Raw genomic sequence first — 13,027 nt, forward strand, 5'->3', positions numbered from 1 at the left:
CCCCTAACCATGTCTGCTTGTAGTGAGGAGCGTAGTGACAGGAGCATATCTTTCAGTAGTGTATCTGAGACCGGCCGGTCTGCAGTGGGGAATTCCCTGATAGGATCCCCTTCAGTGCTGCTCTGGTGTAACGGATTACTGTGAGGCCCGCTCACCTCCATACCCTGCGCGCCTCCCTGTCTGATAGGGGAGTCCCTCCGCGGCTTCGATTTGGCCGGACTTCTAGTGGAAGGGCTGGATGGGCTGGAGGATGACACACTGGGTGGGTTCGGGGAGCGGATAGGGACAGATACTAGACCTTGTCTGCCGCTGTGCGCTTCGGGCCTAAGCTCTGGCCTGTCATCTGCCGTACTGCCGCCATTTTGAGGGCCGCGAACCGCGTAGTAACTTGTCATTTTCTGCGGCTGTTGTGGATTCTTGCGGCGTCTGGTCATCCCCGATGAGTGCAGCGGGCCCCCACTTAATGTTAGGTAGTTCCGATTGTCGTTAGGGGTGCTGGAAAGCTCTGATGGCTGTGGATTACCTCTGAGGCGAGCGGAGCTCCAGGATTACACGTCCATCTTAGAGCCCGTTCGGCCACGCCCCAATTTTCATTTTTTATTTTGATTGTTTGCTTTCAGCTACCAACTTGTTTGGCAATCATTTCTTATCATACTCGCATCAACCCACACCCGATATATGGTATCTATACAATAATTTTCACTTTACGCTTTACATTTTATTATTAATTTAATTTATTCCTCAATATTTACTACAACTCATTTAGACTTATCCCAACTTCTTTTTTACTCTCAGGGATTCCATTATTTGCCTCAGTATACCACTCTGGTCGATTCGTATCCGCGGAACGCGGAGGAAAACACCTTCTGAATTAAGGTTACCATTAAGTGATATACTCCCATATTGCTTTGTGATGTCTATGGTGTTAAAGGGACAGCAACCTCACCAGCACTAATTGTCCAATGCTACCTCAACTTCAGGTTTTTAATGCAACTTAACGAAACATACCAATAATTACTCCACCTCTAAACACTATGCAAGTGATTTGTTGATTATTCAACTTCAAGTGGATAATTGTATGTATCTACATGTTGTGGTAATTTACTTATCATTCCATATTTTAATTACCCCAGATGAACTTCTCTTTTCCTCTCCTCTACACCCCTGAAGAAGGACTAAAATACTATACATCCCGAAACGCGTTTGGTGTGAAAAGAGTTTCTTCATATATTTACTATATGGTGACAGTAATTAATTTTTTCAAGATGCTATTGTTTCGTTAAATATATACAATGTTTTAATACAATTTGTTTCTAAATAAAATTTGTTAATTTTTAATATTTTGCTATACTCCTTTAATACTTGCAACTCTTTAAAAGTGCCTAAAAATTCCGCTTAGGGGAACCCATCTCTATATTTATATGCAATTGCACTGTCCACATAACTGCTGCAGGCATTCTCAGTTGAATTTAGCTTTGCTGATACCGATTGGCTGTTATGGGATCTGCTGCTATCAGGGGAGGACTGACCAATTGGGCTCTCGGGCACTGCCCGAGGGCCTGGAGCCACTAGGGGGCCCCATCAGGGTTGCCAGCCTCAGTAAAAGCAGGGACAGATTGTAAAAATCTGTGTTTTTTTACATCTGTCCCTGAAATGTCACTTACCAATATAATTTTGCTGTAAAAATCTGGAGGCTATAGCTGCTCTGCCTCTCCACTACCTCCTCAGCCAATAGGAACATGCTGTACATGCCCCCTTCTCCAGCGCGGCCTATTTGAGCAGGATATGCCACTGCTGGAGGACAGGAGAGAGAGAGGAGTGTACAGCCTACAGTGTGGACGGGGCTGCAGCCTGATAGAAGGTAAGCTGACTGATTTCTGTATTCTGGTCAGTGCTTACCCTGGTGAGCAGAAGGGGGAGGGGGGAGGCGGGGAGGCTGTGTTTACTCTAGCAGGGCTGCTGAGAATGTTAGATCGATTTTCTGTGTGAAGAGAAGTGCACTGCTTCTGGAGGAAGGACATGTTCTGAACTTCTCCCCCAATCTCTGCTACACTGAGTCCCTACTCATTACCTGCCCACTAGTACACAGGCACAGTCTCCCCTCTCCTGTATTATCACCTACAAGCACTACAAGTACCAGCATGCCGGGAGATAGAGGCAGCAGCAGTGTGTTTTTATCAGGCTGATTTTTAGATAAAAAGTGCTGATGTATGTCTGTGTATACTGTACTGTGTGTGTGTATATACTGTGTGTGTGTGTCTGTATGTATACTGTGTGTGTATACTGTGTGTGTGTGTCTGTGTGTATACTGTGTGCGTGTGTGTCTGTATGTACACTGTGTGTGTGTCTGTATGTATACTGTGTGTGTGTGTATATTGTGTGTGTATACGGTGTGTGTGTGTCTGTATGCATTTACTGTCTGTGTATACTGTGTGTGTGTGTGTGTCTGTATGCATACTGTGTGTGTCTGTATGCATACTGTGTGTGTGTCTGTATGTATTTACTGTGTGTGTATACTGTGTGTGTGTGTATACTGTGCTGTGTATACTGTTTATAATGTGTATATACTGTGTATAATGTGTGTGTCTGTGTATACTGTGTGTGTACTGTATATAATGTGTGTGTGTGTCTGTATGTATACTGTGTGTGTATACTGTGTTTGTGTGTAGCACTCTGGGGGGGGTGCTATTATGTGGCACTCTTGTGAGGTTTTCTGTTATGTGGGGCTCTGCTGTTATGCGGCACTCTTGGGGGCTCTGCTGTTATGTGGCACTCTTGGGGGCTCTGCTGTTATGTGGCACTCTTGGGGGCTCTGCTGTTATGTGGCACTCTGGGGGCTCTGCTGCTATGCGGCACTCTGGGGGCTCTGCTGTTATGTGGCACACTGGGGGCTCTGCTGTTATGTGGCACTCTTGGGAGCTCTGCTGTTATGTGGCACTCTGGGAGCTCTGCTGTTATGTGGCACTCTGGGAGCTCTGCTGTTATGTGGCACTCTGGGAGCTCTGCTGTTATGTGGCACACTGGGGGCTCTGCTGTTATGCGGCACTCTTGGGAGCTCTGCTGTTATGTGGCACTCTGGGAGCTCTGCTGTTATGTGGCACACTGGGGGCTCTGCTGTTATGTGGCACACTGGGGGCTCTGCTGTTATGTGGCACTCTGGGAGCTCTGCTGTTAAGTGGCACTCTGGGAGCTCTGCTGTTATGTGGCACTCTGGGAGCTCTGCTGTTATGTGGCACACTGGGGGCTCTGCTGTTATGTGGCACTCTGGGAGCTCTGCTGTTATGTGGCACACTGGGGGCTCTGCTGTTATGTGGCACTCTGGGAGCTCTGCTGTTATGTGGCACACTGGGGGCTCTGCTGTTATGTGGCACTCTGGGAGCTCTGCTGTTATGTGGCACACTGGGGGCTCTGCTGTTATGTGGCACTCTTGGGGGCTCTGCTGTTATGTGGCACTCTTGGGGGCTCTGCTGCTATGTGGCACTCTGGGGGCTCTGCTGCTATGCGGCACTCTGGGGGCTCTGCTGTTATGCGGCACTCTTGGGGGCTCTGCTGTTATGTGGCACTCTGGGAGCTCTGCTGTTATGTGGCACACTGGGGGCTCTGCTGTTATGTGGCACTCTTGTGGGCTCTGCTGTTATGTGGCACTCTTGGGAACTCTGCTGTTATGCGGCACTCTTGGGGGCTCTGCTGTTATGTGGCACTCTGGGAGCTCTGCTGTTATGTGGCACACTGGGGGCTCTGCTGTTATGTGGCACTCTTGTGGGCTCTGCTGTTATGTGGCACTCTTGGGAACTCTGCTGTTATGTGGCACTCTTGAGGGCTCTGCTTTAAGGTGGGACTCTGATGTAAGGGGGGGACTGTGATGTATAGGGAGAATGTTGGGACTTTGATGTAAGGGAGAACTCTGATGAGCGTGGTACTCATCCTGACTGCTGTACTCTATATATTGTTTTGTTTGTTACTTACTCCTGACCCACGTACTCTGTACATTATATTGTACATAGACCTGACCAAGGTGTTCAGTGTCTCAATAGTTGCTGGTTTTAATTAAGTTCTTCTGTAAGGTAGCCTCAGTAAGGGCCAGCACACACCACAATGCAGTCCAGTGCGTTTTTCTCTGCATCAAAAATGCATGGAAAGTAGGTTATATGGTTTGCAATGGCATAGTTCATACCAGTGCAGTCAGTTCCAGGGCTTTTAAGTTCCAGAAAAAAAGTATAACATGCTGCATTTTTCCTGAACTGGACTGTACTGGAACGCAGTAAAAATGCATTAAAACGCAGCGGAATGCACTGGAACACATCGTTCACCATGGTGTGTTATGCCCATATTGATGTTGCGTCAAAAAGATGGCTGCCGCGTGGCGGCCATCTGTAAGCCTGGGGGACCCATAACCTCCTAATGCCCTGGGTCCCCATGGGTTGTCATTCCACCTCTGGGTGCTATAGACATAGGATAAGGAATGGTAGGAAAACAAACTAGTGCACAAATAATGTCCCGTAAATAGGCATCCAATGAGAATACAGTATCCTCTTTCAGATGTTGTGGTAATTGGAACATAAAAACCTTAGAGCAACTGAGGCTTCTCTCACACTTCACCAGTAAGGACATCACCTTATACTGCTTTCCTTACTCTAAGGTAGCCTTTCTCAACCTTTTCAACACAAAGGAACCCTTGAAATAACTTTTCAGTCTCAGGGAATGCCTGCTAAAACTTACTATAGCTACAGCTCATGGTACATTAGTGAATTCTCCTTACACTTGTGGTCTCTGGAAAGAATTAGAAGTGTAGAGAAGGAAGTTTAGTATTAACAACTGTTATTTAATGACACCAGGTAAAGTAACACTTACAGGATAAAAACATAAAAAAAAAGCTCATCTGTATTAGTGTGCGGTCCTCAGTATGCCCTCTGGTCCTGTTTTGGTGACGCTGCAGGGATGCTGAGCTACAGAGGATGGCGATGCCTTAATATCTCCTGTATTATATGGACTTGTGTGTTTGCGCTTACAGTTAGTAATACCTTTACTGGAAAGAATTACCCCCTTTCAGATAGCTAAAAAAACAATGGTGTCAGTGGGAACTTATGTGAGAGGCAGAAGTTGTTTATTGTTTAAGGAACCCCTAGCAAGCTCTGGAGGAACCTGCTCTAAGGTATCATTGACACTGTGCAATTAGTACACAGGGATTATATTTACTAAAACTGGAGCACTCAGAATCATGGTAGCCAATTCTGGATTTGTCACCAAATCCAAAGGCTTGTGAGTAGGTTTTAGGCATGTCCAGGTTTTACCAGGAACCAGCAAGCCATGTGTGTGCAAATGTGCCCACAGTTTATTTTTAAGGCCTGACAGCAGTTTCGGGCTCACCCAAGAGACAGGAGGTTCTCTGCTTGAGCCCGTGAAGAGAGTACAGAGTGAGCTTCGAGAGAGATAACAAGTAGTAAAGGAGCATGGTGGGTGCTGTTTAATGGTCTGATGGCTGCAAGAGTGACCCGGGAGGCTAAAATCATTTATTTTTGTGCTTTAAATGATAGTGGAAACCCCTGCGAGGGTAACCTTTCATTCTGTAGAACTTTTTATTTTCTCCTTAAAATAATAACCAACAAGCCCTAAACCGTATTTTCTGGCTGGAATGAACTCATTGGTGTACAGTTGTGTACAATTTTTATACGAAGATTCTGCTTTTTCCCAGAATTGATATGTGTTTTGGAAGGTGCAAGAATAAAGTAGAATTTCTATTTTTAAAATAGACAGTTATATAAAAAGAAGAAAAAACCTGTCCAGAAAATGGTTTAGATTATGCCACAAACAAGATCTACCAGCAGTTGATTATCAATGAAGACCCCACTCCTTTACTCTGAGGCAAATTAGACTCTCAGAATAGTTACCAACATTTTTGTAACTTCAAACTTGAATAATAACAACAAAAATAAGAAATATTAACACAAATAAAAAATCAAGACAGACAACACTAATAGGTCAAGTATAGAGGAACAAGTTGGTAGTTGTATATGCCATGTCATCTCCTATCAGGGAGCCAACAGTCATCACAAATGATTGTTCTTCATGTCCACACAACAAAGGGTTTCCAAAGGTGGGCCCTGATGCACCAGAAAAATCTCAATAGTGCCAGTAAAACAGTTGGGTGGTGGGGTACTCCTAGTCAGCTGTATATCCTGCTTGTGGTATTCTTCAATGATCCCACATGGTAATAGTATGTAGCAATAGTCTAGGACTTAGGTATACCAATATCTGACTATGAGACTAAAATAGGACTCCACAGGAACCACAGGTATCTTGAAACGGTCTAGCTACAGCAATTGGCAAATAAATGTGACTCCAAGTATCCTATTTTGCAGGAAGATTTCTAAATAATCCATCATTTATTCTTAAGGTAAATAAGTTTCTAATACAACATTATTTAAAATATTTTTTTTAATACTGGCTAATATACTGTTATTCATCATTTTTTTTCAAAGGCAGTTATAACATTTGGTGCTAGTAGTTGTATATTTTTCAAATGCATGTTTTGTCTTTCAAGGTCTATGGATTGGAATGCTTTGTCCAATGTTGCTGCAAACTTGCATCCATATACCCTATATCTTTTGTATGAACTGGCACAAGGTTGGTGAAGAGGTAATGAGTTTATTCCATTAAAAGACTGTAGTCTAACCTAAAGTGAACCTGTCCCTTGCCCATGCAGAACAAATCACTCCTGAGATTTGCCTAAACAAGTTGCTATTATTTCCAGTTTTCAACTGCAGCATCAACAGCTGATGAAATCTCCTATTGTGGACCAACTATTTAAATGATCTAAATCTCAAAAAAGTAAAATTGCATCTTACCTGTCCCTAGATATGTTTTTTTTTCCCCTGGTGATCCTGCCAATAATACACTCCTGTCCTGGGTTGACAAAAGCTACCCCTGCACTCCATTAATAGAAAAGCAGTGTTGTCACTCTACTGGAAGCCTCCCCATCTCATCTGGGAATAGAGGGTAATTTCACATAACGTAGCTGGGAAAGCCGATTGGATTGTTTCTAGATTTTCACTCAGTACACAGAAAGTTGCAATGACATGTACAGTATTTTCCTTAATTTGCTGATACTCAGTGTGTGGACCAGGGGGAAGGGCAAAATGGGTTTGTGTAATGTTACTACAATGTAAAGTGAGGGGCACATTGGGAGCTTGTGTCCACTCTGCTCTCCAGCTGTCTCACTGACAAGAGTGACGGCAGTGTCATTACAGTAAGAAGAAGGGCCTCACTAGCTGCTGGAGGGAGGATCCTACTCTCTTCTCCATCCAATAGCAGCCTTGTGTGGGCATATCTCTTATGTGGGCATAAGAGAAAATTGCTGCTGCTGAGAACACACCACTTCAGTACGGGTGCCTGTCTTGCTGATGCATCCACTCCATTTCCACACAACGCCATGCCATACTGTAACGCCCCTGGCCTGCCCCCTTTCACTGGCACACCATTTGAACCTAGCCAGAAGAGTGCTCTTCCTCCAGGCTGGACCAAAATACAGCCAGCCAGGTAAGCACTCTCTCCCAATGGCAGGCTGCATGGGGTTGATGCTTTGGGGAAACTGTCTAGGCTTTTGGTTGGACTGGTAAACAAGGCTAATGGAGGCAGACTGTCTAAGAATGGGCTTGAAAAAATGGGTAAAAAAAATGTCCCAGTAGCTGTATGATGGATTAATATGTGCACTAATTGCACCCAACTATACATTTTACTTTGCTAGGCTAAAATAAGAGCTGGAGTGAAACCGGTGAAAGTACCTGACTCAAGAAGTTCAAAAAAAGATATTTTGAAATCTGAATATGGTAAGTTGAACACAAAATTTCCTGCTGAACTTGATAAATTTAGATCCATCTACAACCGATCCCCCTCAAGAAAAGTAGACTGTTGGAAAATTTTAATTCGATCAGCACCTGCAGTCAATTGGAGGAGTCCCTGTTGTCAGAATACAATATCACAGTGGGGGGGGGGATTCCTCCATCCACCTTGTTTGTGCGGGTGGGGGAATCCCTTTTTCTAAATTAGCTCACCATCTGACCAAAAAAAAGGCTTCGCTAGGCCTGGGTACCTAGGGTGTATGTCCAATGTTTATAAAGTCAAACTGCAGGCAGATAATAGATTTCAACCCCTTAAAATAGAGCATTGAATCCATCTGCTCAGAGGGGGTTGGGGACAAACAATTTTAAATAGGTTTTAAAAGCCCAGAAATAGGCCAAAAGTGTCACCATCATTAGGCAGATCCCTCAATAACAGTTTTTTTCACTTACTAACTTGCAGGTTCCCTCTGATGAGTTGTTCACACTACATTGATATTTGACCACTATGTTTCAAACTCTCCCAGTGTAGCACATCCAGCAGTGCTCTAGGCTTATCAATTACTTTGTAATATTTGTCTCTTAATGGTCTTGGATATGTGCTCTAATGCTGCAGTAGTAGTAGGGTTTCTCAACACAGATAAGTGATGTACTTCCTCGCAGCCAGTAAGGCCTCATGCACACGAGACGCTGTTAAACTCGTGTTCAGAGGCAGTTGGACACTTTTTTCTACTGCCCCTGAACCTATTCGATGTTATCCTATGTGTCCATGTACACAGACTCGTTTTTTTTGGCGTTTTTAGGCAGTTGCATTTAACCTAGTTTTTCCAGAAGCAAAAAAATGGGTTCAGAACGCGTTTAGGCATGTTTGCGTTTATAAGTGTTTTTAAAGGAACATTTTACAACCTGATTTTAGGGCCCCATATCTCGGGGCCACTTGGTGCTAGGAACCCCAAATTTGGTGTGCTAACACAGTGGAACTAACTCTATAACATATCCAAATTTGGGGTTCCTAGCACCAAGTGGCCTGAGATATGGGGCCCCAAAGTCAGGTCGGAGAATGTCATTCTCTGCTGCAGAAGTGCTTGACATTTTGCGACCCGAATTCGGGGCCCCATATCTCAGGGCCACTTGGTGCTAGGAACCCCAAATAAGGAGAGGACCTCCCCCACCCACTCTATAAACCTGTATACCTAAATAATACTTATATATTCTTTGGACTTCTATATTCTTGCATGAGATGAAGTGCATGATGTCATGCGCTTTATCTTGCACATGCGTTGTAAGACAGTACCAGCATCTGTTAGGGAGATATCTTGTGAGTTCTTCCAGAGATATTTTTTCTTATCCTAGCAAATGAATGTAATTTTGTTGGTACATGCATGAGATGAAGCACATGCATCTCATCTTGCGCATGCGCAGTATGAGAATACTGCGATATTACACAGTGAAGATACAGGATTTCTCTGAAGGCATTGGTGACACTGCCTTCCCAGGGGGCATCTGTGAAGCCGGGGCTATGGCACCACTGCCTTGAGAGAGACAAGGAAGTGCAACAGAAATACAGTAAAACATAATTTTTTTTTCTTTTAACCACTTGCCGACCAGCTGCCTTCATTATACTGCGGCAGGTCGGCATGTTCCCGCGAAGCGCCGTAGCTGTACGTCGGCCCTTTAAACAGCTCTAGCAGGCACGTGTTTGCCCGCTGCACGACAGGGGACACGATGCGCGTGTAGGCACAAGAACCAGAACGGGGATATGTGTGTATGTGTGTGTGTGTGTGTGTGTGTGTGTGTGTGTGTGTGTGTGTGTGTAACACAAATCCCCATTCTGTCAGGAGAGGAGAGACAGATCGTGTGTTCCTACTAAGTAAGTAGTAAGTCACATCCCCACACAGTTAGAAACACCTAGCAGGGAACACATTTAACCTCTTGATCGCACCTTAGTGTTACCCCTTCCCTACCAGTGACATTTACACAGTAATCAGTGCATTTTTATAGCACTGAACACTGTATAAATGTCAATTGTCCCAAAAATGTGTCAAAAGTGTCCGATCTGTCCACCGCAATGTCGCAGTCCCGCTAAAAATCGTAGATCGCCGCCATTACTAGTAAAAAAAAATAATAAAAATGCCATAAATCTATTCCATATTTTGTAGACGCTATAACTTTTGCGCAAACCAATCAATATACGCTTATTGCAATTTTTTTTACCAAAAATATGTAGAATATATATTGACCTAAACTGAGGAAGAAATTTGTTTTTTTATATTTTTTGGGAGGGTATTTTTTATAGCAAAATGTAAAAAATATAGCTTTTTTTCAAAATTGTCGCTCTTTTTTTGTTTATAGCGCAAAAAATAAAAACCGCAGAGGTGATCAAAAACCACCAAAAGAAAGCTCTATTTGTGGGGAAAAAAAGGGCATCAATTTTGTTTGGGTACAGCATAGCAAAACCGTGCAATTGTCAGTTAAAATGACGCAGTGCCATATCGCAAAAATGGCCTGATCATTAGAGGGAAATTTTTCCGGTCCTTATGTGGTTAAAGAAAAAGTGTTAAGTGGTTTTACATCAACATTCAGAGATGAATGCTGATGGGAAAGGGGGCGAAGGTTCATTTTGTGTTATTTTGTAACAGGTGACCCGACTGGGGTAATATGCCACAACTGATAATGATGTTAATATTTTTATATCTCTGCTGTATTACAGGGGGCACAACCATGTCTGATTCCAGCTTTATTGCTATTGCCTCTCATGACATGGCCTCTGGAGAAGATCATACAAAGCAACTGGAGTTAAAAGATGATCTACCAATGGAAACAACTAATGTTGTGGGTGAAATCCTCTCTACTAAACAGCTGATTGTCCGAAGGGGACTAGCATTGCTTCTATGCATTAGCTTACTAATGATTGGTATCGCTATTAAACTAATTACTACTAAAAAGGTAACACAGAATCTAATGAGCCTTGATTAACAAATGTAAACAAATGTGCCATGTTACCAAGACAATTTTCCCGTTACAGACAGTTCCAAAAACCTTTGCAATCCCCTACCCAATAATACATGACAAAAGTACATTATTTAATGTATTTTTTTAGAGGGGTAGTGCACAGAGTCAAAATTTAACTGATTCTGAATGTATGAAATCAATGTAATCACGCTTTCAAATATGCTCCTATCAAATAATATGTAAAAGAAACAACTGTGAAACAATTAGATACACATCTTTTATATTAAAATAGAATTCACAAAATACACAACCAGTATCACCTATCTGGTGAAGAACTGGCTGCAGGAGCCAACAACAATTCACAACAAAATTATGCTGGCCATTCCTAATATACCAGCAGAAAATGGAGAGGTGGGTGGTCTGCAGTCAGATGAATCCATTGTTTGGATATTCGTTACCTGCCATTGCTTTGCAAATGCATAAGCTTCCAAATGATGCAACACATCCCCAAATTACATATTTTTTTTTTAGGAAATGTCTAATAAAGTAAAACATTTATAAAAGAAGGTCCAATCAGAGTTCATTGAAGTGCTTTTATTGTGGGCAATAAACTTAATACTATAAAGTGTTCCTGTCTCGCTCTGCACTGTCACATCATTCCTCATACATGGCAGCATTTTACCTTATAGAATAAGTACAATGCCACAGGGGATATCACTCGATGGGTGTGGTAGTAGAATGCAATTAGAGCTGGGGAGACCACATCTTCTCAAACTTACATGGACAACCGCATGCCCAGGAGGTCGGTATGTACAGTACATCCGGGAAGTATTGGCAGCGCTTCACTTTTTCCACATTTTATTATGTTACAGCCTTATTCCAAAATGACTTAAATTCATTATTTTTGTCAAAATTCTACAAACAATACCCCATAATTACAACATGAAAGAAGTTTGTTTGAAATCTTTGTAAATTTATTAAAAAGAAAAAAAAAATCCCATGTACATAAGTATTCACAGCCTTTGCTCAATACTTTGTTGAAACACCTTTGGCACCAATTACATCTTCAAATAATTTTGAGTATGATGCTACAAGCTTGGTACACCTATTTTGGGCAGTTTCTCCCATTCTTCTTTGCAGGACTATCAAGCTCCATCAGGTTGGATGGGAGCATCGATATATAGCCATTTTCAGATTGGGTTCTGGGCTCTGGCTGGGCCACTCAAGGACATTCATAGAATTGTCCCGTAGCCACTCCTTTGTTATCTTGGCTGTGTGCTTAGGGTCGTTGTCCTATTGGAAGATGAACCTTCACCCCAATCTAAGGTCCAGAACGTTCTAGAGCAGGTTTTCAGCAAGGATGTCTCTGTACACTGCTGCGTTTATCTTTCCCTCGAGTAGTCTCCCAGTTCCTGCCACTAAAAAACATTGCCACAGCATGATGCTGCTACCACCATGCTTTACTGTAGGGATAGTATTGGCTGAGTGATGAGCGGTGCCTGGTTTCCTCCAAAGAGTTCAATCAGGTTTCATCAGACCAGAGAATTTTGTTTCTCATGGTCTGAGAGTCCTCCAGGTGCCTTTTGGCAAACTCCAGGAGGACTTTCATGTGCCTTTTACTGAGGAGTGGTTTCTGTCTGGCCACTCAGCCATACAGGACTGTTTGTGGATGTGCTACAGAGATGGCTGTTCTACTAGAAGGTCCACCTCTCTCCACAGAGAAAAGCTGGAGCTCTGTCAGAGTGACCATCGGGTTCTTGGTCACCTCCCTGACTAAAGGCCCTTCTCCACGATCGCTCTGTTTGGCTGGGCGGCCGCTCTAGGAAGAGTCCTGGTGGTTGTAAATTTCTTCCATTTACAGATGATGGAGGCCACTGTGCTTATTGGGACCTTTAATGCTGCAGAATTTTTTCTGCACCCTTCCCCAGATCTGTGCCTCCATACAATCCTGTCTTAGAGGTCTACTTAGACTTCATGGCCTGGTTTGTGCACTGTTACCTGTGGGACCTTATACAGACAGGTGTTTGCCTTTCCAAATCATGTCCAATCAACTGAATTTACCACAGGTGTACTCCAATCAAGTTGTAGAAACATCTCAAGGATAATCAGTGGAGACAGGATGCACCTGAGCTCAATTTTGAGTGTCATGACAAAGGCTGTGAATACTTATGTACATGGGATTTTTTCCTTTTTTTATTTTAATAAATTTGCAAAGATTTCAAATAAACTTCTTTCCCGTT

The 13,027-nt window shown here is 43.1% G+C and overlaps 1 protein-coding gene across 1 annotated transcript in view; it reads left to right on the forward strand.

Annotated features, from left to right (window-relative positions):
* Positions 1-12,293, forward strand: part of LOC141128078 (multidrug and toxin extrusion protein 2-like) — a 214,359-nt gene extending 202,066 nt beyond the window's left edge. The window contains exons 15-17 of the mRNA XM_073615143.1: positions 6,542-6,636; positions 7,745-7,826; positions 10,546-12,293. Of these exons, the coding sequence (XP_073471244.1) occupies positions 6,542-6,636; positions 7,745-7,826; positions 10,546-10,811 (443 nt within the window). The 3' untranslated portion in view covers positions 10,812-12,293. The remainder of the gene's footprint in view (positions 1-6,541; positions 6,637-7,744; positions 7,827-10,545) is intronic.
* Positions 12,294-13,027: the final 734 nt, after the last annotated feature.

This window comes from Aquarana catesbeiana, linkage group LG02 (assembly GCF_042186555.1).
Source record: "Aquarana catesbeiana isolate 2022-GZ linkage group LG02, ASM4218655v1, whole genome shotgun sequence".
Classification (NCBI taxonomy): Eukaryota; Metazoa; Chordata; class Amphibia; order Anura; family Ranidae; genus Aquarana; species Aquarana catesbeiana.